Here is a 25,483-nt window from a genome sequence, read left to right as displayed (position 1 = left end):
AAAGTTTTTAAGAAGGAACTGCAGATGCTGGAAAATCGAAGGTACACAAAAAAGCTGGAGAAACTCAGCGGGTGCAGCAGCATCTATGGAGCGAAGGAAATAGGCAACGTTTCGGGCCGAAACCCTTCTTCAGATTTCCAAAGTTGTTGTTCTACCAGAAAACATTCCGAAGATTACAACTGCTGAAGTAACAAGGTTACTATTAAAGAACAAAAGCAGAGCATGGAAATGGGAGGACAAAATGAGACGAGATTACAAAGTGACCATATAATCATCTACAATGCGTGCTAAAACTGAGTTACTCATGACTGTGGCACCATTCTGATGATATACCTGCCTACTGAGTTGGGCGTCCCCATAGTAGAAGCGTCCACGTCACGAGGCTGGAGACTGGAAGTATCCCGAGCTAATTCTGCTACCACCATCATCTATTGCAACAAGTGACGGCTCCCACTGATTGTCGCCGGAAGCTTGCGTCCTTTTCAGGACGGACAATGACAGCGAGGTCAACATTTGAAACATGGAAGATGGACACGAAAGTAGAAGAAGACTGAGTTGGTCTTGAAATTGTCAAGGAGTTTTGTGTTAGATGGAAGAAATCAGAGCATTTATGTTTGTGCAGTACCTTTTAGGGCCAATCTAGTTACCTCAAACAAAGAATTACTGAGTGCGAGGGCACTGATAAAATGGACAGCCATAGTCTTTTGCCCAGGATAGGGGAGTCAAAAACTAGAGCGCTTAGGTTATGGTGAGAGGGGAGAGATTTAAAGAGGTGCTGAGGGGTAACTACATCACACTGTGGGCGGTGCATGTATGGAAGTGGTAAAAGCGGATACAATTACCACATTTAAAAGACATTTGACCAGATACATAGATAGGAAAGGTTTGGGAAGATATGGAACAGGCGAGGCATGTTAGAGTAGTTTGATTTTGGTAACTTGAGCAGCATAGAACGAGTTGGGCCATAAGGCCTGCTTTCATTCTGTATAGCTGTATGACTCTATAACTGCAATTGCATGGCAGAAGAATATATCCAGGTTAAAGGCACAAACAGCAGTGACCAATTAATTTATTTTTGGCGTGTCAGTGTGGGAAAATGAAAAGGACATTAGCAAAACTTCCTGCTCTGAACTATTATCAGAATAAGCAAAGGGCTCATCAAACAATGCTATCTTCCAACGGTATGGTACTTCTTCATTGCTGCTCTTTAATGTCAATGTAAATTGTGTGCTCAAATCTCAGGATGTGGTTTGAGCCCACGATCTCCGACTGAGAGGCAAGAGTGCCACCAACTGAACAAACTTAGTATTTGAGAAGACTTTTCTCCCAGAAACCCGGCCGACATTCAGACTCGTCCAGTATCAGCAGAAAAATATTAACTAGTTAATAGTCATCTTGTTGAGTGGAGAGTATTCACAATAACAGTGACATTCATAAAAACGACATCAGCTGTAAAATTTCACTGAATCAAATTAACAATCTTTTACTCTTTAGGTTTTTTCTGTTTTTTAATTTTTCTGTAATATGATACAAAGCCTTTGCTTTGTAACTCTCAACTCCCCCCAATTTTCAATGCAACCCCCAATCAGGAACTGTGAGATGAGAGGTATCACTGTGTAATTTGTAAATGACAAAGTAATTGCTATTTTTCAAACAATTTAAGTGCGAGTATGAGTTGGATTTAAACAGTGTTTTTGTGCCTAATAGAAGCGATTCAGACATTAGTCTGACTCCTGCAGCAGTTAACTTTCAGCGAATTCCTCCCTGCATGCAGTCATAGAGGGCAATTCAAAACAAACTAATTGGTTGTAAATTGTCCTCTTACAACACCCGTAACAGTTAACTGTTTGATCTGAGATGTTTACGCACCACTCTTAAACTGAACTTCTCAGACTAAAGATTGGCCATTATTCTCTTGTTTGCCACTCCCTTCGAACAGTAAAAGCAGATGAGCCTGTTAACCGTTTAATATCCTCCAGGGTTGATGGTGCATGTTGCTCTGTCGCAGGTATCATTTCCAATCCTAATCCCAGATATGGCCTATGCGAACAGTGAAACCTGTTTTGGCTGCGCGCCCATTTGAAATCAGTGCTACTGGTTTATTTGGTTACAAAAATTATTAATTTTCATCAGAAATTAGAGAGATACAACCCTCTGTTGAGCATTGACATCTCATTTTCTTTTATGTACTGTATCTGTCAATGCCTGGGCCTTTGACATGTGCAAGGATGCCTATGACGTCTGTAAGGAATATAACATTACTGCCGAACAATGTTTTGTTTGGTTTAGGGATACAACGCAGAAATGGGTTATTTGGCCCACCGAGTCCGTGCTGACCAGCGATCCCCACACACTAACACTATCCTACACACTAGGGACAATGTACAATTGTACCAAGACAATTAGCCTACAAACCTGTATGTCTTTGGACTGTGGGAGGAAACCCGATCTCCTGGAGAAAGCCCACACAGGTCATGGGGAGAATGTACAAACTCCGTACAGGCAGCACCCGTAGTCAGGATCGAACCCAGGTCTCTGATACTATAAGGCAGCAACTCTGCCGCCACACTACCATGTTCAACATTTGTACAAGAATGCTTTGGATATCATTGACAAAAAGTTGTCGGTGAATAGGTTATTTGATTTTCTGTAATAGACTGATCATTGCACAACAAATCTTGAGACTTTAAAGGAAGTGTGCATGCTGTGCTCGTAGATGGTCCTAACCTATCCATCTATATCTAAGTCGTACTCATGCCAATTATATTACGGGTTAGAGGCAGCAGACGAATGATTACTGATGATGACATCAAGACGAATCAAGAGATGTAGCAGGTTCTTTGGTCATCAGATCCATGTTGACTTTCAACCACCCATTTACACTACATTAATCCCATTTCTTTAATTCCTCGCAAATTTTTCCCAACTCTCCCAAGTTTCCACCATTCACCTAGACCTTAGGGGCAATTTACAATGGCCAATCATGCTGATGAATTGCATGTCTTTGGGATGCGGTAGCAGACATAAAATGCTGGAGTAACTCAGCGGGACAGGCAGCATCTCTGGATAGAAAGAATGGGTGATGTTTCGGGTCTAATCCCTTCTTCAGACTGAGACTGAAGCTCAGTCTGAAGAAGGGTCTCGACCAGAAATGTCACCCATTCCTATCCAGAGATGCTGCCTGTCCCGCTGAGTTACTCCAGCATTTTGTGTTTATCTTCGGTGTAAACCAGCATCTGCAGTTCCTTCCTACACATGACACTGAAGTGCTTGGAGGAAACCCACATGGTCACAGGGAGAACATGCAAACTCCACACAGATAGCACCTAAGGTCAGAACTGAATCCTGGTTTCTGGGGCTGTGAGACAGCAACAGCATACCGACAGTGGCGCACTATTTATTAAGGGATTGTTTGGCAAATGCGAGCATTTGACCGCAGAACCGACATTTACTTGCGATGGGGGATCTTGCATAACTCATACAATGCTTGGTTTATCTGTTTGTAACAGGCACAGAGTATAAAATAATTGTAAAGAATAACTAAGCCACTTGCATTTGGATCAAAAGAATTTTGCTTTATTAATTTTCAACCTTCGGATGCACGGAATATCATGCCTCGACTAGTTATGTGACAATCTCGGATTTGGCAGTCAAAAGCATGGAGTTTGCAATGGGTTGGCATGGTGATGTTAGGCAACAAACAGAAAAAGAATAAAAATTTAGTTGATGCATAGGTGTTTGCTTAGTTTTATTAACTGTGTCGAACAACTTTGCTTCATTCCCATCCCAGCACAGACATCCCATTTGCTCTCTCCCTCCTCCAACCCCGTCTCTACAACTTGTGTTACCATTTTTACCAACTCTGATGACGGGTCATTAATTTGAAACATTAACAAAAGACAGTCCCGGGATGGGGGGACTGTCATATGCTGAGAGAATGGAGCGGCCGGGCTTGTATACTCTGGAATTTAGAAGGATGAGAGGGAATCTTATTGAAACATATAAGATTGTTAAGGGTTTGGACATGCTAGAGGCAGGAAACATGTCCCTGATGTTGGGGGTCCAGAACCAGGGGCCACAGTTTAAGAATAAGGGGTAAGCCATTTAGAACGGAGATGAGGAAACATTTTTTCACACAAAGAGTTGTGAGTCTGTGGAATTCTCTGCCTCAGAGGGCGGTGGAGGCCGGTTCTCTGGATACTTTAAAGAGGGATCTAGATAGGGCTCTTAAAGATAGCGGAGTCAGGGAATATGGTGCTGGCTCGAATGGCCTAATGGCCTACTCCTGCACCTATTGTCTATTGTCTAATGGGTCGGCTGGGCTTCTCTGGAGAAAAGGAATGGGTGATGTTTCAGTCCAAAGGAGGGTCTCGGCCCGAAACATCACCCATTCCTTCTCTCCAGAGATGCTGCCTGTCCCGCTGAGTTACTCCAGAATTTTGTAACTATCTTCGGTGTAAACCAGCATCTGCAGTTTCTTCCTACACACTTAATATACATCATACAAGATAACAGAGCAGTGACACATTTTAGAGTTGTTTTTGGCAGATTGATTTTGTTACTGTGAGCCAAGGAATTTTTAGCTGCTCATTTCAGATTCCTACCAGTGCATTGTACAGCCAAGAGACTTGAGTTATACTGCTGGCTTCTCTTTATGTCGTGTTACCTCACAAAACCGTGACCTCTGCCCATGTTGGGCAAGTGCGGCATGTACCTGTATCTGGGAACGCCACCACCTGCATATTCCACTTCAAGCTTCACGTCATTCTGCCGTGTAAAATGATTATCTTCTAATGTTGCTCGGGCTAAACCCTTGAACAACCTTCTTAACACCACCGTGGAAGTACCTTCACCAGAAGGACTGTTCCGTTTTACTAAGGTAGCTCACTACTGCCTTGTCAAGAGCAGTTGGAATGCTCACTGAATGCTGCGATGCCTCCATCCTGAAATGAATTACAAAATGCAGGACTTTCATCCTCCATATATTTCCAATTTTACTGCGCAAGGATTGAAAATAAGTAGCTATTCAATTGCCAGATTAAGTGGGAATAAAATCTTTGTCTTAATCTAACCACGTCCTCACAGACAGTTTTATCTGCCATGCCAATTAATACCATAAATAGTAGCTGCAAAGGTGTCAGAGATGCTGGGCACTATCCTAATACATATCCAGATGATGAACATTGAACTGATTGTTCCCCATCTGTTGCCTGAGTCTGTCCCCACCCAGCCGGTCACTAGGACATAATTACAGTCTGTCCGTGGAGGCCAGTACAAAGACTGTCTGTCCATGTGAGCCACTAATATGGAGCGACCTACTGAAGATTAACAGCTGTTTTCCCTGTGATTGGATTGTGTAATAGTTACTTTAGCTAATAATTGGATATGAATCTCTGGCTGTATAATTCAGGTTGAGAGTTTCGTTTTTGCTGGCCTGTAGTTGAGATGTGTTATTAAAGCAGAGCCTGTAATTCCATTAAGTCAGTTGTCAGGGTGGTACTGAGGAAGGGATGTTTGTCGTAGCCAGCCTCACATGGGACAACAATGAACGGTTTATTTGTAAGTTGGAAAGTTGGGACCACCTGATTATCACAACACTTCCTGTTGGCAACTGTGTATGCCTTGATATTGGTTACCTTCACCTTTTTTTAGTTCACAACATATTAGAAACAAAATATTAAAAATAAGCATCACATTTTTAAAGGTACACAAAAAAGCTGGAGAAACTCAGCGGGTGCCTATTTCCTTCGCTCCATAGATGCTGCTGCACCCGCTGAGTTTCTCCAGCTTTTTTGTGTACTTTCGATTTTCCAGCATCTGCAGTTCCTTCTTGATCACATTTTTAAATGCTTCTTCACTATTTATTACTACTAATAAAACTGAAGAAATAAAACAAAATAAAACTGCAAAATCCTCTAAAATCACCGGCACGACAAGTGAACCAAGCAAGGTCCTGACCCAGACCATTGCCTATCCATGTCCTCCAGAGATGCTGCCTGACCCGCTGAATTACTCTGGCACTTTGTGTTTTTGCTTCAGTGCTTTAAGGTGGCTGCTATAATTCGCAAGTTTAGTGCAGCCAGTGGGAAAACAAGGTGGATTTGGGAGATTATGTTATTTTCACTGAGATTCTAAAACACCTATTTCTTCCTGTCACCATCCTCCATAGTCTGTTATGTTTGTTCATATGTGGCTTGTCCAAGTCAGACTTTGATCTTGTCAGCAGTGTTAGCAGCGCAAATTGGAGGAACAGCATCTCATATTTCGCTTGGGCAGCTTACACCCCAGCGGTATGAATATTGATTTCTCTAACTTCATGTAACCCTTGCTTTCCCTCTCTCTCTCTCTCTCTCTCTCTCTCTCCATGCCACCCCCCCCCCCCTCCCCCTTCCCTGTTATTTGACCAGCCTGACTGTCCCCCTGATTACATTTAGTCTCTGTTTGCTTTGTTGTCACTTTCTCCCAGCTAACAATGATCTATTCGGCATTCGCCTTGATCGTCGTCTCTTTTGATGTCTTGTTTTCATACCTTACCCTTTCATATCTCTGTGTCTCCCTCTCCCCTAACTCTCAGTCTGAAGACGGGTCGAGACCCGTAATGTCGCCCATTCCTTCTATCCAGAGATGCTGCCTGTCCCGCTGAGTTACTCCAGCATTTTGTGCCTATATTCGGTGTAAACCAGCACTTGCAGTTCCTTCCAACACAGTATTATCACTGACTGGCATTTACTTTCCATCACCAATGCATTGGGTGCAAAATTCTCGTGCCTATGCAAATCGGAAAATAGAATTTTTCCAATTGCTCCACAGCATATTTTTAAGTAGTATAATCTCACCTGGATTATAGAGGCAAAAGTGGACGTTCTGGTTTCAAGCTATATCACGTCATCTGAACCTCGGTATTCAATATTTCTCTCATATTTCCTCAAATAAATCAATAAAAACACTTATTTTTCTCCTTGAAGAAAGCTATGTATTTTTCGAACACTGTAAATTATTACTTACTTTTGAAGTTGTCAAAAGACACACTACTATTTTATTAATAATAATAATAATAATAATAATAATGCATTTTATTTATGGGTGCCTTTCAGGACACTCAAGGACATTTTACAGTTAAAACAAGTTTACAGACAAATTACAAGTTTACAAGTTTCTAATTCAGAATGGTTATGAACGAGCAGTTAAGTTTTCAAAATGGAATGAGGGTGGAAAATATAAACGGTCCTGAAGTAAATGACCCCCCAAAACAATTTAAAAGTAAATCCTGTGGTGTGATATCCAGAAGCTATCTTTTGATACAATCTAAATGTAGCCATTTTACACTTTTAGTGCATTTTTGTTTGAAACTGCAGTCAAAGTGTTTGTGGAAGTGATTAAGCATTTGAGGAGGAACGCGAGTTTTTTTTAAATTTCTATTTCAAAATAGACTTTGTTCAAGTAATAAATATATACAATATAGGAACCGTGCAAAAGATTCATCCGACATTCTCGGAGGCTATGCATTCAATACTGTGTGTGAATGTGTGTGAGTGATTGGTGGTGGTCGGAGGGGCCGTAGGCGCAGATTGGCAGCCACGCTTCCGTCAGTCTGCCCCAGGGCAGCTGTGACTACAGAAGTAGCTTACCACCACCGAGTGTGACTGAGGAGTGAATGAATAATGCGATGTAAAGCGCCTTGAGTATTAGAAAGGCGCTATATAAATCCCATCCATTATTATTATTATAATACTGTTTACACACATTGCACAAGTTTATCGCCCACCCTTGCCACTCATAAGGGAAGGGAGGAAAGTGAGTGTTGCTTTGAACATGTTGCGTGTGATGTGGAGACCAGTGTAATGCTCGGAAAGATTATTTCTGAAGAGATGGAAAATAGCACCATAAACGGCACAGTAAATAGCCATTTGGCTGCCAGTGCACGCACTAGTTAAGTAATTAGCCATATTCCCCTGCTCTTTGGCCATTGTCATGCAAAATAGTCTCCTTGCAATTATTTGTATGATTCCATTTTGAGAGTTATTCCTGAATCCATCAACAACACCGTTGACGCACCACATTCCAATGTAGACTGAATGAAAATCAAAAACATTGCAGATGCTGGAAATTTGAAATAAAAACAGAAAATGCTGGCCTGTTACCCAGTATGTTAGGTGGCATTTGTAGAGAGGTCTTGAAATGTTAACTGTTTCTCTTGTCACAGACCGGATGAGTGTTTTGAGCATTTTGTTTTAATTTCTGGCTCCAGTATGCAGCTACTGAGTTACCTTTTAGCCATTTCATCGCCCCTTCCAATTCCCATACTGACCTAGCCTCCTCCTGGCTCCACAAATCGCAATTCCTCACACCTGCTTTTATTTCTGGCCTTTGTTCCCACCATCTGCCCAACAACCCCCCCCCCCCCCCCCCTCACCTGTGCCCACCTATTACCTGCCACGCTTTGTCCTGCCTCTCCCCTCTTAGAGCTTTCTTCTCCCCCCCCCCCCCCCCCCCCCCCCCCCCCCCCCCAATCTGAGGAAGGGTCCCAACCCAAAACATCACCTACCTATGTGTTTAAGAAGGAACTGCAGATGCTGGAAAATCGAAGGTACACAAAAATGCTGGAGAAACTCAGCGGGTGCAGCAGCATCTATGCAGCGAAGGAAATAGGCAACGTTTCGGGACGAACCCCAAAGGAAATAGGCAACGTTTCGGGTCGAAACCCAAAGGGTTTCGGGACGAAACGTTGCCTATTTCCTTCACTCCATAGATGCTGCTGCACCCGCTGAGTTTCTCCAGAATTTTTGTGTACCGTCACCTACCTTTGTTCTCCATTGATGATCCCTGACCTGCCGAGTTACTACAATCACCTTTTGTGTAAACTAGCATCTGCAGTTCCTTATTTCTACTTTTCCCAAATATTGCATTGACCTCGTTACAGGATTTAGCATCAGATCAGGCTTGAGGGTTGAAATCTTATTTTCCATAAAATTATTCACCGAGCTTTCTTTTTGTCATTGAAATTTGGTAAGTGGTCATCAATTCAACCCAACCATCTCTTGTGGTTGGATACAATAGACAATAGGTGCAGTAGTAGGTCATTTGGCCCTTTGAGCCAGCACCGCCATTCAATGTGATCATGGCTGATCATCCCCAATCAGTACCCCGTTCCTGCCTTCTCCCCATATCCCCTGACTCCGCTATCTCTAAGAGCCCTATCTAGCTCTCTCTTGAAAGTATCCAGAGAACCGGCCTCCAACTGAGGCAGAGAATTCCACAGACATTGCTTAACACAACATGGAGATGGCTTTAACAAGTAGATGCACCTGAGCGTCGGGAATAAGATGATCTGTTCAACCAAAATGTTGCTATGTTAACAAAAAAAATTAGATGATCATAAATGAAATCCAGGTTAGAAAACAAAAGAATAATCAAAATAGAAACCGTCAAGTCTGAAATTGGGTTACTGCATGTATTGCATTTTACTATTGCCATTTGTAGGGAATTATACAATAGACAATAGGTGCAGGAGTAGGCCATTTGGCCCTTCGAGCCAGCACCGCCATTCAATGTGATCATGGCTGATCATCCCAAATCAGTACCCCGTTCCTCCCTTCTCCCCATATCCCCTGACTCCGCTATTTTTAAGAACTCTAGCTCTCTCTTGAAAGCATCCAAAGAACCTGCCTCCACCGCCCTCTGAGGCAGAGAATTCCACAGACTCACTACTCTCTGTGAGAAAAAGTGTTTCCTCGTCTCCGTTCTAAATGGCTTACTCCTTATTCTTAAACTGTGTGGCCCCTGGTTCTGGACTCCCCCAACATCGGGAACATGTTTCCTGCCTCTAGTATGTCCAAGCCCTTAACAATCTCACCGAATTGTACCAAACAAGTTCTTACTCTTCCAATCTCCATCAGCACCAACCAGAAATTGTACAAATGATTGGCATGGTGATATCCAACAGAAAATAGTTCTTTGCTATCTCCAGAAGGAAATAAACTGTCCCTTTGGATAACCAGATAAGTATCATCAGCAGCTGATGCATAATATGAATGAATTTTAAAATTGCTTCTAGTATTTTAGTGCCCAAGCACGTGGAGTCATGAGTACTTGAGATGAAGCACAAAGCTGAAGAAACCGCTTCACGCAGAAGAATTGTGAGACTGGAATATATATTTGTGGTAGTTAAGGCAGAGAATCAGTTTTGATCGGATTGTGTCAGAGGTAAAAGGAAACGCAATGTTTAAGAAACATTTAGACAGGTACATGGATGGGACAGGGGGATTTAGAAACATAGAAAATAGGTGCAACAGTAGACCATTCGGCCCTTCGAGCCTGCACCGCCATTCAATATGATCATGGCTGATCATCCAACTCAGTATCCTGTACCTGCCTTCTCTCCATACCCTCTGATCCCTTTAGCCACAAGGGCCACATCTAACTCCCTCTTAAATATAGCCAATGAACTGGCCTCAACTACCTTCTGTGGCAGAGAGTTCCAGAGATTCACCACTCTGTGTGAAAAATGTTTTCTCATCTCGGTCCTAAAGGATTTCCCCTTTATCCTTAAACTGTGACCCCTTGTCCTGGACTTCCCCAACATCGGGAACAATCTTCCTGCATCTAGCCTGTCCAACCCCTTAAGAATTTAGAGGGATATGGGCCAAACACAGGCAGGTGGGACTAATGCAGATGGGGCATGTTGTTCCGTGTGGGCAAGTCAGGCCGAAGGGCCTGTTTCCACACTGCATGACTCTACGAATGAGTGAACAAGGTGGATAAGTGATGAGATCTGGATGCTTGTGAGGAAAGAGGATTGTTGCCAACAATTTGTTGGGCCGAATGGCCTGTTCCCTGTCTTTTATTTCTATTAATTTCCCTGCTTCCTGCACCTGTCTTGTCTCGCTCCTGTCATAAAGTTTGCACATATTGTCTGTCTTGTGTACTCAGACATGTGGCAGCTGGTTACCAGCCATCCCAGGAGAGTGGGAACAACCCACAGAGCAGCTGGCTGGGCAGGGCTGGATCCTCCTATTGTTTCCGAAGGAGAAGTCTTGTTTTGAGGATGACAATCGGCAATTGTATAATTGCTACCAGCAAAATTGCTGCCAGCACTACTAGTTTTTAAACATCGGCCCCAGCAAGATAAAGCTGCTGGAATCTCACCCATTTTAATTGCAAATTGTATGTATGGTTAGAGTCAATGAAGACATTGCAATTTTCGGTGCCATTATTTTGTTAGATTGAGAAAACTTGAGGCTGGGGCATGAGTATATAGTTACCATCAACGAGTTCTACTGTTTTTATTCTTTTTTACTCTAGGTTGGGTCAAGTTCCTCTGGTATCATTAATATTAGTTAGGGTTAGGCTGGCTTATGAGACAACATTAACACAATAATCTTCTCATTCAACTCTTGGTTATGAATAGCAATTGTGTGCATGAAATCTGGCTGATTTTTATTTCGCTTCACATTGAGGAATGGTTCAGTTATTAAGAGTATTGATTGCGGAGGCAACAGTACAAATGCCACTGTGGCAGCTCAGGAATTTAAATTCAAGTAATGAAATAAATATGAGAGGGAAAGCTAATATTGTAATGGTGAACATGAAGCGGTTGCATTGTCATAAGAACCACTGTGGCTTACTAAAGGTCTTCAGGTCAGGAAATCCGTCATTCCTTCCTCCCCTGCCTGTGTGTGTGTGTGTGTGTTGTGACCCACCTCCGTCAATGGGGTTGACTCTGAACTGCCCTCCGAAATGGGAAGAATCGGCGATGTACAATAAATTGAAGCCATCACAGCAGCCACATCCTGTGAAATAAAATATGTTCGTACCCTCAACTCTTAACAGAGTCGAGATCAGACAGCTCCAAGCTGACTGGGAATGCAGATGACATCTTTACTCATCAGCCCAAACGGCAAAGATTTTATTTGCATTCTTCTATAGTGCCTCTCTGGTATTATTTGAAGTCTGTATGCACTATATTTGCTCGGATAAAGGTAATTCAATCCATGTCTAGATTCTGGGAAATAAATTATCCTGACTTTAAACAAATACATGTCCATATATTAAGTTTCCCTTTGTACCTGTTTCTTGTCTCTTGTTGCACAGGATCAATAATGAAAGTGCCTCAACTTGTAACACTGAATGTTATAGTAATGGAAAATAACGAGTCAGCAAAGAACATAAAACTTTTTACCTTGTAAAAAAACACATGAATGCCAAAAGCAATATTGTGTTAATATGAGACTGAGTCCATTTTCCTGTCTTTCTGCTTGACTGACCTGATACCAATATTGCTGGGGTCACAGACTGTGTGGAAGGCTGTCAAAGTATACTGCAGACAGACACAATGTGCTGGAGTAACTCGGCGGGACAGGCAGCATCTCTGGATAGAAGGAATGGGTGACGTTACGGGTTGAGAGCCTTCTTCAGACTAGTCGGGGGAAAGGGAAACGAGAGATATAGACAGTGATGTGAAGAGATAGAGAACAAATGATCTATAAAACATATGAGAGAACAAATGATCTATAAAGCATATGGTATGCTTGCTTTCATAGGTTGGGGCACTGAGCATATGCATCAGGAAGTCGTATTGCAGTGTGATAGGACTTTGGTTAATCCACCATTGGAGTATTGCGTGCAAGTCTGGTCGTCCTATTGGAAGGATAAGGAGTTTTTGGAAAGCGCGCAGAGGTTTACCAAAATGATGGCAGACAAAGATGCTGGAGAAACTCAGTGGGTGAGGCAGCATCTATGGAGCGAAGGAAATAGGCAACGTTTCGGGCCGAAACCCTTCTCCAGAATGATGCCTGGATTCGGGGTTATCAGCTGCAGGGAGAGGTTGGACAGGCTTAGATTGGTTTCTCTGGAACGTGGGGAGACCTGATCGAAGTATATAACATTATGAGAGGCATAGATAGGGTAGACAGTCAGAACTTTTTTTTTCCCCAAGATGGAAAAGTCAATTACTAGAGGGCATTACTTTACGGTGAGAGGAGCAGAGTATAAAGGAGATGTGCAGGGCAACTTTTTTACTCTGAGGGTGGTGAGTGCCTGGAACAAGCTGCTGGAGGTTGGTGTTGAGGCAGATACAATAATGGCATTTAAGAGACTTTTAGTTAGACAGATTGATGTGCACGGATTGGAGGAATATGGATTATGTGGAGCAGACTTGGCATCATGTTCGGCACAGACATTGTGGGCCGAAGGGCCTGTTTTGTTCAACGTTCTATGTTCTAAAAGCAGGACTTTAGAATAAGTCATCGATGCAGGCTCCGCTTTGTTCTGTACCTTCCCATACCTCCAGTGCCCCCCTCCCTGTCTCTTAAACTGATGAAGAGTCTCGACCTGAAACGTGTCCTATTCCTTTTCTCCCGAGATGCTGCCTGATCTGCTGAGTGACTCCAGCATTTTGTGTCCAGCAGCTGCAGTTCCTTCTTACACTTTATAATACATTTTCAGCTCACTGCAAACAGAGGTGTTATGCTAGTTTATGGGATGTCTTGCAGTAATACACGGGCTGAAGCGGTAGTCCATTGTGTCTTGCGCAACTGTAATTCCATGGCTGTTTTCAATGCACATTGATTTGCACAACTTTTAGGTATTATAACCGAAAATAAGTTTCTAAATTCAATATAGCTAGTTAAATGGTTTCTCTTTTTGAATCATCTATTTTCAGCAGGACTTCCAACTCTCCTGTGGATTATTAAGAGAAGCAAATTTGAAAGAAAAGAGATTTTGTCTGCAAGTGGTGTTGAGTGCGTAATTGTTTTTGATTTTTATTCTTCTTTTCTTGCAGAACAGTGCAGATCAGATTGGATTCCAGGTTGGTGGAGGTCTTACTGCCCTGGAGCAGATCCTTCACGTTGTGAATGCTGTTTCCAGTCCTAACATTGCTCCTCGGATTCCAGTCAAGTTAGTATTGCCTACCACGGCCATTTCGTTACTTTTAAGTTCTATATTGCTTGTTTTTCTGTATAAGCGAGGAAACGGGCAGAGTTGGTAACTTGGGATGCAAGTCCATAACTTGCCAAAAGAGGCAACACAAGTAAATAGGGTGGTATAGAAAGCATATAGTTCACTTGCCTTCATTTTAAGTTTAAGAATAAGGAGTAAGCCATTTAGAACAGACACGAGGAAACACTTTTTCTCACAGAGAGTGGTGAGTCTGTGGAAGTCTCTGCCTCAGAGGGCGGTGGAGGCAGGTTCTCTGGATGCTTTCAAGAGAGAGCTAGATAGGGCTCTTAAAAACAGCGGAGTCAGGGGATATTGGGAGAAGGCAGGAACGGGGTACTGATTGGGGATGATGAGCCCTGATCACATTAAATGGCGGTGCTGGCTCGAAGGGCCAAATGGCCTACTCCTGCACCTATTGTCTATTGTCTATCATTGAGAATAAATGTTGGCAGGTCGTGTTGCAGCTGTATAAAGCAGTTATTACACCACATTTGGAGATCTGATCGCCGAAAAAAAAATGGGGAGGCTTTGGAGAGGGTGTAAATGAGGTTCATCTCGCCACTAGCAACCATCTTATCATTTTATATTGACAAATCTTGATTTAATTCTTTCAAACTACTGTTTGAAAGTCTGCACAGTCTGTTTGGTTATCTTTCTTGGGCCATTTACACCAACTATCTAAATGGGCTCCAGTCAACTTCTCTGTGCCCACGTCCAGAAGGCAGCGACAGTGTCAGGTAGTTCCTGTGCTGTTAATTCCTCGGCTTCTTTGATTTCTTACTTCAAATGTTGACGCTCATAAAATTGTACGAGGTACTTGTTTTTGTTGCAGTACTGGACCGGGGAATTGTAAATGATGTTTGAAAAATTGTTGAACCTCCACCAGCTATAGGTGCAGCTGCTGACAACCTCCCTTATGACTCTTAATCCTAATAGATGGGGAAGTACTTCTGGATTTTGCTTTCCCCCCCCCCCTCCCCCCTCCCCATCATATACCATGCTAAATGTTTTAAAGTGGCTGCACTAATCAGCCTAAGTGGTGTGCTGCTTAATTCCTGGAATATTGCATCAGTAGCAGCTTTTATATTGGCTTCATGTGGTGATAGTGCAGCCAGCTTCTTCAGTACAGTATTCACACACCCAGTGTAATGTTTGACCATTATCCTTAATGTATCTGGCAGGTAAAATTTGTGATCGCCACAACTTTACAAGACCTGCATTAATATTCCTGTAACTTCAGAAAATAAATAAAGGGTCGATTAAGTATTCACGACTTAATTACGCTGTAATTTCCTTTGAAATGTCATTGCACCTCCACTTCCACCATTTTGCACCTGCATAGATTTTATTCACTGCACAGCTATCAAGCAAGCCCCCTGTGAGTTAGTGTTAATTGGGAAATTCTCTTCCTAAAACGCTGAGCCTGTTTTCTCCATTAACATCCATTCTGATCAACTGAAGAAGGCTCTCAATCCAAAACGTCACGTATTCCTTAAGGGTCTCTCCCACTTGGGCGAGTTCCTTAAGGGTCTCTCCCACCGAATCCGCGAGTTCTGGCGAGTTTGCCCTCGACTCGTACTCGCAGCGTGGTCGACATGAGGTCGTAGGAGGTCTTCATAACTCTCTTTCATGTTCGAGAGTGGTCTCCGCGTACTCGAGGCCTCAGCTAGGTCACTGCGTTTTTTTCCAATATGTTAAAAAATGCCCGCGAATAAAAAAAGGTCGGCATAGAAAAAATCAATACTTTTTTTACTCGTAGGTTCAGTCGTGGTAGGTCGGGATGTTAGTCGTAGGTAATCGAGGGTAGTCGAAGGTAGTTGTAGATAGTCTTCATCATAGTCGAAGGGAGGTCGAAGGAGATCGAAGGAGGTCGTCTTCACTCTCCACTATTCGGTGTCCAATTTTCCAGAAGTTAGTCGTAGCTGGTCTTCAACATAGTCGAAAGAGGTAGAAGGAGGTCTTCTACATAGTTGAAGGAGGTCTTCAACATGTCATTTTTTCAAACTCTTCTAAACTCGCCAATTAGGTCGCCCAAGTGGGACACCCCCTTTACTATCCAGAAATGCTGCCTGAGTTACTCTGCCTGAGCATTTTGTGTCTATTTTCTGATCAACATCATAGTTACTTGTACCAAATGTCTTCACTGCCCTATCCGCCTGTTTCCCCACTTTCAGTCAACTATGGATTTGCTACCCAAGGTCCCTCAGCAGGTCCCTGCCATTTACTCTGTATGCCTGAGCAGAGTTTAACTGCACACAGCGCATGACTTCACATTTGGCCAAATGAAATTCTCATCCGTTATCCCCCACCCACAGGATATTCTCCTTGAGGACCAACATGATGATCTACCTAGTCAGTGATGTAACATCCACCTCTGCTTTTGAACCTCTTCCATCATACCTTGCACATCTATTGTGGATGGGACACCTTGATAGTGTCCTCTGTGATGTTCAAAGGAAAGACTCTGAACTCTTGAGCTGCCAGTCCTACCCTTGCCTCAACCATCTTCGAATTTGGTGCAATAATATCATCATCCCATGTTCTAATCCATGCTCTCAGATCATCCGTTTTACCTGTGAGGCTTCTTATATTAATCCTACATTACTGTACTGTACTAATCCCACTTTTTATCCTCTTTATAGCCTCTTCAGGTTCTACATCTCAGCTACATGCTCGGGGCAGTTCACAGTGGGCAATTATCCCATGCACCTTTGACAGGAAACAAGGCCCCTGAAAGAAAGCCACACAGTCACAGGGTGAACGTGCAAACTCCACACAGACCCAGTTAATCATGTATTGTCTTTCTGCTGCCTGGTTAGCACGCAACAAAAAGCTTTTCACTGTGCCTCGGTACACGTGACAATAAACTAAACCGGAACTGAACTTCCAGTAACTTTCTATTCTCTCAACCTCCACTTTCTCCCTCATTTCTCGCTTGTTCTTGTGGATATATGTGAAGCGGTCCCTGGAGGATCAGCTGCTCAGCTGTCATCCTCAATCTGTTCTCTGCAGACGGACGGTCTCCGTTTCCTTTCCAAGCTGCAGGCTTAAGTTATGTCCGAACCCATTATTGAATTATTTTTATTACTTTTTAACCAACTCGAGCATTTGTATTTCCTTGACATTTCCATTAAAGAAATGTCCATATTCTTCCAGGGAAATCCTTCAGCTGGATCGTACGCAAGGGGGCAGAGCACCTGTTTAAGGCGGCTGCCAAGTGTACCGAGAAATTTAGCCGTAAGCTGAACGCTCGCACTGCTAAATCGGTCAACGTCGCGGCCATTTTATACCTGAAAAATTAGATCATCTCGTATTTTAAATTTTACTGAGGCAGTTCTTGGAAAGTTCTTTTCACGTTCAGTGAAAATGTGAGTGATAATCTAGGTGTTTCAGAAGGGTGCAAGTTAATACTCACCAACTCAATCCTTTCTTTCTTTCTTTGATAACGTTTGCTTGAATCTAAAACATTCAATGCGAGTGGCCAAATAAATCTAAAGCCTGCTAATTCATACAACAAAATCATTTTACTGACCTTAATAAGTTGCTCTGCGAGAATGGATATTGATTACATACTCTGTATACAAAACTGTCATAGGTAGACAAAAGTGCTGGAGAAACTCTGCTGGTGCAGCAGCACCTGTGGAGCGAAGGAAATAGGCAACGTTTCGGCCCGAAACCCTTCGGGTTTCGACCCGAAACGTTGCCTATTTCCTTTGGGTTTCGTCCCGAAACGTTGCCTATTTCCTTCCGTCCATAGATGCTGCTGCACCCGCTGAGTTTCTCCAGCACTTTTGTCTACCTTCGATTTTCCAGCATCTGCAGTTCCTTCTTAAATACAAAACTGTCATACATGATTAAGTTTAGACATGGAACAATGCAGCACGAGACCAGGCCCTTTAGCCTTCAATGTCCATGCCCAACATGATGCCACTTATCTACCTGCACATAACCCATATCCATCCATTCCTTGCGTCCATATGCCTATAGTCTTTTAAATGCCACTGACTTATAATAATAATAATAATAATAATAATAATAATAATAATAATAATAATAATAATGGATGGGATTTATATAGCGCCTTTCTAATACTCAAGGCGCTTTACATCGCATTATTCATTCACTCCTCAGTCACACTCGGTGGTGGTAAGCTACTTCTGTAGCCACAGCTGCCCTGGGGCAGACTGACGGAAGCGTGGCTGCCAATCTGCGCCTACGGCCCCTCCGACCACCACCAGTCACTCACACACATTCACACACAGGCAAAGGTGGGTGAAGTGTCTTGCCCAAGGACACAACGACAGTATGCACTCCAAGCGGGAATCGAACCGGCTACCTTCCGGTTGCCAGCCGAACACTTAGCCCATTGTGCCATCTGTCGTCCTGATCTGCTTCAACCACCACCCTCGACAGCGCGCTCCAGCACTCATCACTCTGTGTGTAAAAAATAACCTGCCCCACACATCTACTTTAAACTTTGCCCTTCTCACCTCAAACTTATGCCCTCTAATATTTAAATCTTCCTTCCCCCAGAAAAAAATTCGGACTGATGTTAGACGCCCAGATGCTGTTTATTCGAATCCAACTTTGTTGCCTTGTTAGTGGTAATGGTGATGTCGCAGTTTGGTCCAGGAATCAATGGATATTTTTGGAAAGGGGCTGGCCGGTATTTGTTTACTTCTAAAGGAAATGTTGAAAAAATGTGTTTTTTAAATTGAAACTTCTTTAAATGGGACATACATTTTATTTATTTTTGAAATAAAATGATCGGTTATGTTGGCAGACAGGATAGCTATTATTGTGTATGAAGGAACTGCAGATGCTGGTTTACACTGATGATAGGTACATGACATGTTCCATACCAGAACATCTGAAATATCTTCAATCTTTAGAGAATGGGGGTTCCCCTCTCCCATCATAGATGAGGCCCTCATTCGTGTCTCCTTGGTACCCCGCAGCTCCACCCTTGCTCCCCCTCCCCCTAGTCGCAACAGAGACAGAGTCCCCCTAGTCCTTACCTTCCACTACATCAGCCGTCGCATACAACACATAATCCTCTGAAATTTCCACCACCTCTAACGGGATCCCACCACTAGCCACATTTTCCCATCTCCACCCCTTTCTGACTTCCGCAGAGACCCTTCCCTCCGCAACTCCCTGGTTATCTCATCCCTTTCCACCCAAACCACCCCCTCCCCAGGTACCTTCCCCACAACCACAGAAGATCAAGAGTTCAAGAGAGTTTTATTGTCATGTGCCCTTGACAGGAAAATGAAATTCTGCAACACCTGTCGCTATACCTCCTCCCTCAACTCGGTCCAGGGACCTCGACCTGCTTTCAGGTTAGGCAGAGGTTCATTTGCACCACCTCCAACCTCATCTATATCCATTGTTCAAGATGCGGACTCTTATGCATCAGCGAGACCAAACGCAGACTGGCCGATCGTTTTGCGGAACACCTTCGCTCAGCCTACTTGAACCTACCAAATCTCCCGGTTGCTGGACACTTTAATTCTCCTTCCCATTCCCACACAGACCTTTCTGTCCTTAGTCTCCTCCATTGTCAGAGTGAGGCTAAATGCAAATTGGAGGAACAGCATCTCTCTCACATTTCGCTTGGGCAGCTTACAGCCTAATGTTATGAATATTGATTTCTCTCACTTCAGGTAGCCCCAGCATTCCCTCTCTCTCTATCCCTCCCCCACCCAAGTCACACTAGTTTCGTATTGTCCCCCTACAGACAGCTAACAGGGGCCTGTTTCCTTTATCATTGATACTTTCACTTGTTCTATATCTCTCCGCATCACTGTCTATATCTCATAGAAACATAGAAAATAGGTGCAGGAGTAGGCCATTTGGCCCTTCGAGCCTGCACCGCCATTCAATATGATCATGGCTGATCATCCAACTCAGTATCCTGTACCTGCCTTCTGTTCATACCCCCTGATCCCTTTAGGCACAAGGGCCACATCTAACTCCCTCTTAAATATAGCATCTCTCATTTCCCTTATCCCTAACCAGTCTGAAGAAGGGTCTCGACCCAAAACGTCACCCATTCCCTCTCTCCAGAGATGCTGTCTGTCCTGCTGAGTTACTCCAGCTTTTTGTGTCTATCTTCGGTTTAAACCAGCATCTGCAGTTCCTTCTTACACAGTAATATCACTAGTTCATTGTACTAGAATGTTGATGATGGAAATACTGGTTATAGGCTGATAAATGTTACCCCACGGGATTCCTAAGTTCACATGGCTTTCAATGAGATATGGTTTCCTTGTGTGGCCTGTAATTGGGTCCAGCTCTGGGGCAGAACCCAATTAGTTTGATTCAAGTTCGGGAACTGGGCCCATGGCAGTGTCAGATTTGTTCAACAGTTCTCCAAACTTACACAGTTTGCCTCTTAAATGGCAAAGCCATGAGTGACATCTCTCAGTATGTAGCTATTACCGACTACCAAATGAACTCGTTTTCCCCGGCTGTGATTGTAATGGGACAGAACCCTGCTCACCTTTTCTGGTGGCCTGTTATAGTTGGTGAAAGACATAAAACACTGCGATCAACTGTAGGCAGGATTGTTCCCTCTGGACAGAACCAGCACTCACCAGTTTAAAACCATCTGGGGACAGACAAGAGTATGTGGAAACAAACCCTGTTAAGTGATGGTGGCAGCTGCTGAACAACCCCTGAATAAAGATCAAAATGTGTGTCCAGGCTAGTGCTGCTGGGTCTATTATATAAATCCAAACTTCTTACTTTATTATAGGAAATCATATTTTATTGGAAACCTATAAAATCCTTAAATGGAGTAAACACAAAGAAAAAGTGAAATCAAAGTATTAGTGGTTTGATTTTGATTTTGATTTTGGCAGTTCATGTTCTGCCTGTACATTTGCAGAATTATGTATAAACTCTTCCAATTCAATGAAAAATTATGTGATTTTTATTTCATAGGAACCTATGGATGTGGCTGCGGTTTGTATAGTATTTCCAGTTAATTCATCAACTGATCATTGCTTACATTTTTTCATTATTCAACATTAAAAAAGCGAATTTAGTCGCCCATTACAACTGTATAATTAGCTTTAAACATGCAAGCCATAGTTCCTAAATACTGCATTGAAGTGAGAGCTGGCTCAAGTGGAGCTCAAACTTGCAGTCCTGTGATTCTACTGGTCAGTGATACCAGTTGACCCAAACTACCAAGTCAAACATTAAAAAAAAAAGCTAAAGTAATTAAAGTCACAACTGTGACAAGTGTGAGATTCTTGCATTAAATGTTATTTTAATTAGTCTTATCCAGTCCCTCAGGTCCAAAATACACAACGACCCATAGTTTGGGAAAGGTGACATTGGTGTTGACTGAGACAATAAGAATAAGATAGACACAAAATGCTGGAGTATCTTCGATGTAAACCAGCATCTGCAGGTCCTTCCTACACAATAAGAATGGGTTATTGTGGTAAATCGAAAGATGCGCACCTCTTTCTTGAGTTTGGGGCAAGGTGAATTAGGACCAACTTGAAGATGGACACCTGAACCTACAATTAGTGCCATTTACATGTATTAGAAAGTCGCCTAGTTCCACCGTACTGAAATCCCTCTTCATAGTGAACACACCATCTTTTTTATAAAGTGGAAAAGCTGCAGTTTATTGTTCTCATTTTGTCAAAACTAAAAAAAATAAGATTGGGAGTGGATGAATTTTGGATATTAGAGTGGCATGGAATTTCAAAAATAAATTTAAAGATTATTCTTAGAGGGCAACACGGTGGCATCGAGCTACTGCCTTACAGCGCCAGAGACCCAGGTTCGATCCTGACTACGTGTGCTGTCTGTACGGAGTTTGTACGTTCTCCCCGTGACCTACGTGGGTTTTCTCCGAGATCTTCGGTTTCCTCCCACACTCTAAAGACTTTCTGGTTTGTGGGTTAATTGGCTTGGTGCAAATGTAAGAAAAATCGTCCCTAGTGTGTGTAGGGTAGTGTTAATATGCGGGGATCGCTGGTCGGTGCGGATTCTGGGCCGAAGGGCCTGTTTCCACGCTGTATCTCGAAACTAAACTAATCATGCGCTGCATGCAAATCTGTCACTATGTATGATAATTGCATATATTTTTCTTGCCTGTGAAAGAAAATACATCACTGATTTCTGTTGCAAACCTTTTATGTAGTTGCTGTCAGGATGGAGTGGGAGTCGGTGGTTTTCCAGTCAATTCCTCAACTTCAACTGCTTTTTTATCAATATCTTTTCATTTTACTAGTTTTTTATATAAACAACAGCTAGCTGAAGGAAAGATGGGACTAACGTTGTCTGCTTAAGCACATATCAGCAAAAATCATTACAGCAATACCTAATTAAATTTCTTAAAAATATAGTGCTTAACATAATATTTTTACGCTTAGCTGTGATTTGGCAAGCAGCAAGATCCCAGATAATGGTGAAGTAATTGCTTCAGCCTGTTTGGTTGAAGGAGCAATATGCAGCAGGATTGTCGAAGAGTCCTTTGGTCTTTTAGTAATATAGGATTGTCTTTGTCGGTGTGGAAAACGGCATCTCCGATCAGCCGATGCAGTCGCCATATTTCACTGAAACGGCAGCTTAAATGATGAGACTGAATCTTAGAACTTACCTTGAAATCATAACTATTTTGAGCAAAAATCCTACTGAAACCAGACCAGTACAATGAAAAACAAATATAAACCAGTACCAGAATTTGAGCAGCTCCATTGTGTTATTATTTCAGGGAGCAACTTAATTTCATTTAATATTTGGGTGAAAAATTGCTTCATATAAATATTATATATTATATTCTGCTTAATTTACAGTGTTGAGAATTGGGACTTATTCATGAGAAGTGCAAGATGCATGAAAAGGAAGGGGTACTTTGCGATTGTCATTTAGGACGTCATTTTAGGGCTTGTATGCAAATTGTGACAGTTGACAGCTGTTATTACTCTAATAAGATTAAAGTGAAGAAATTAGTTGTACTGACTTTAATCTGTCATTTAGCATTGGAAACCACCTGGGGCCAGCCTTATCCTGTTCACGCAGCCTCTCCATGTTTGCTTTAAACCGGGTCTGCCACAGGGAATGGGGCTAATGGAGACAGACGGACACCTAGACTTCCCCAAGCGCTTTATTTTGCTAATTGAATCACATTTTATTTTGTTTCCCCTTCAATTTTAAGAAGCACTTCAATTGCCTCTTCTGACAGTCCCAAGTCTTTTCTCATCAGGCCAGGCACACTGTATAATGTAGACATTCTTGAAAAACCTGTTCACAAGATATAGGTTGCACTTGCAGCATGATCTTTGCTATGTTTGTTGACCTCTGCCCTGCAAAGGTAACAATGAGCCTTCAACTCAACCATGGATCGCCTGTGATCAAGCCTTTCACAAGCACTTAACTGAGAATCAAGTTGACCATTTTCCACTTTGTGCCATATCTCAGTGTCGAGAAAATAGATAGCTGGTGTCCAATATACCTCAACATGCACTACCTACATACTTATAAATGGATATAAATGCAAAAGTTTGCACTTGTCCAGTGTGTTAAGCTTAATGATTGTCCAACTACAAGTTAGAGGATGTGAGAATACAACAAAAGTGCTGGAGTAACTCAGCAGGTCAGGCAATATCTCTGGAGAACATAGATAGGTGATGTTTTGGGTCAGGACTCTTCTTCAGACCCTTAGATTCAGCTGGATTGATTGAGACGGGATATATTTAATTAAGTCTTATATTATATTAATTCTGCTTAGATAAAGTTAAGTCCACACACCAGTATAAGATGCAAGCAATATACAATACAATACAATTCAATTTATTGTCATTTGGACCCCTTGAGGTCCAAACGAAATGTCGTTTCTGCAGCCATACATTACAAACAAATAGACCCAAGACACAACATAATTTACATAAACATCCATCACATTGCTGTGATGGAAGGCCAAAAAATTTTATCTCCACTGCACTCTCCCCCCCGATGTCAGAGTCAAAGTCAAAGCCCCCGGCGGACGATGGCGAATTGTCCCGCAGCCATTAAAGCCACGCCGGGTGATGCAAGGTCGCACACCGGGTCTTGGTGTTAGAGCCCCCGGCGTGCGCTCGCAGAGTCCCGCGGCCATTCCAAGCCGCGCGGGGCGATGATGTAAGGCCCCGCTCCAGGAGCTCTTCAACCCCGCATCTCGGGCGGGAGAAGTCGCCGTTGCGGGAGCCCTGAAAAGCGGTCTCCCTCCATTAAATATATTAATAGTAATTCTTCAGAAGTGCATATATTCTGTAACTGAATTTCTAATGCTGAAGTGATGTTTAATACAGTAGGAAAGTGGAATATTAGAACTAGTAAGAGAGGTTTAGAGAGATATGTGCCAAATACAGGCAAATGGGACGAGCTTAAATGGGGTATTATGGTCGGAATGGAGGAGTTGGGCTGAAATGTTGTATTTCCATGTTGTGACTAAGACATAATTAAGTAACCATTGCTATCGAGAAATGAGGCCATGGTACATATTGACATAATATGTCATTGCATTCATTTGAAATTCTATGCACATTGTTTATTTATCCCTGTTGAATTATTAATCACCGTTCTTTACATTAAAACATTTACATTCATTTATTTCTCTTTTCAAGCTTGTTTGACAGAAAAGATCCACTTCCATGTAACTTGTGATAGCCATCATCCATTATGATCATTTAGCCTATTTCAATTTATAACTATTTCAATGTGGGATGTACTGCTTATCTAGTCCTAAATGTCTATGTTGTAATGCAGCCTTTTGGTAGTTAATAGAATGCTGATCTAGAAATCTCCAAAAAAAAAGTTGTTTGAATGTCCTTTATAGGACAACAAGGGAAGGGCTGGTTTTCAGCATATTATTTGCATTAATTCAAGAGATTCAAGATTCAAGAGAGTTTATTGTCATGTGTCCCTGATAGGACAATGAAATTCTTGCTTTGCTTCAGCACAACAGAACATAGTAGGCATGACTACAGAACAGATCAGTGTGTCCATATAATTGCTGCTTCTTTTGAAGAATTTATGCTCAATACACTCATACACTCATGACCGTGTAGCAAACACCAATCCAACTCAATCTACAAGTTCTCAGACAACACCACCATCGTGAGCCAGATAGCAAATAATTACGAGATGAAGGTCAGCAGGGAGATTGGGAATCTCGTAAACTGGTGTCAAAACAACAACCTCTCTCAATGTCAGCATGACAGAGGAGATTGTGATTGACTTTCAGGAAGCGAAGCACTACACACACCACTATGTATTGATGGCTCCAAAGTAGAGATGGTCGAAAGCTTCAAGTTCTTAGGAGTAAATTCCACCAGCAATTTGTCCTGGACCAGCTACATCGAAGTAATGGCCAAGAAAGCACATCAATGCCTCTACTTCATTAGGAAGTTTGGCATTCCCAACAACCCTCACCAACTTCTACAGATGCGCCAAGAAAGTATTTCATCACAGCATGATTTGGGAAAGGCTCCATCCATGACCACAAGAAATTGCAATAAGATGTAGACACAGCCCAGGC

General features: G+C 42.5%; 1 protein-coding gene across 2 annotated transcripts in view; it reads left to right on the top strand.

Annotated features, from left to right (window-relative positions):
* scaper (S-phase cyclin A associated protein in the ER) overlaps positions 1–25,483 on the top strand; it is a 228,012-nt gene that overhangs the window by 142,855 nt on the left and 59,674 nt on the right. For both annotated transcript variants that reach the window (XM_033015029.1, XM_033015028.1), the window contains exon 23: positions 13,781–13,896. In XM_033015029.1, coding sequence (XP_032870920.1) covers positions 13,781–13,896 — 116 coding nt within the window. The remainder of the gene's footprint in view (positions 1–13,780; positions 13,897–25,483) is intronic.

The sequence above is a fragment of the Amblyraja radiata genome, chromosome X, assembly GCF_010909765.2.
Source record: "Amblyraja radiata isolate CabotCenter1 chromosome X, sAmbRad1.1.pri, whole genome shotgun sequence".
In the NCBI taxonomy this organism is placed as follows: domain Eukaryota; kingdom Metazoa; phylum Chordata; class Chondrichthyes; order Rajiformes; family Rajidae; genus Amblyraja; species Amblyraja radiata.
This window is presented reverse-complemented; position numbering and strand designations above follow the sequence as displayed.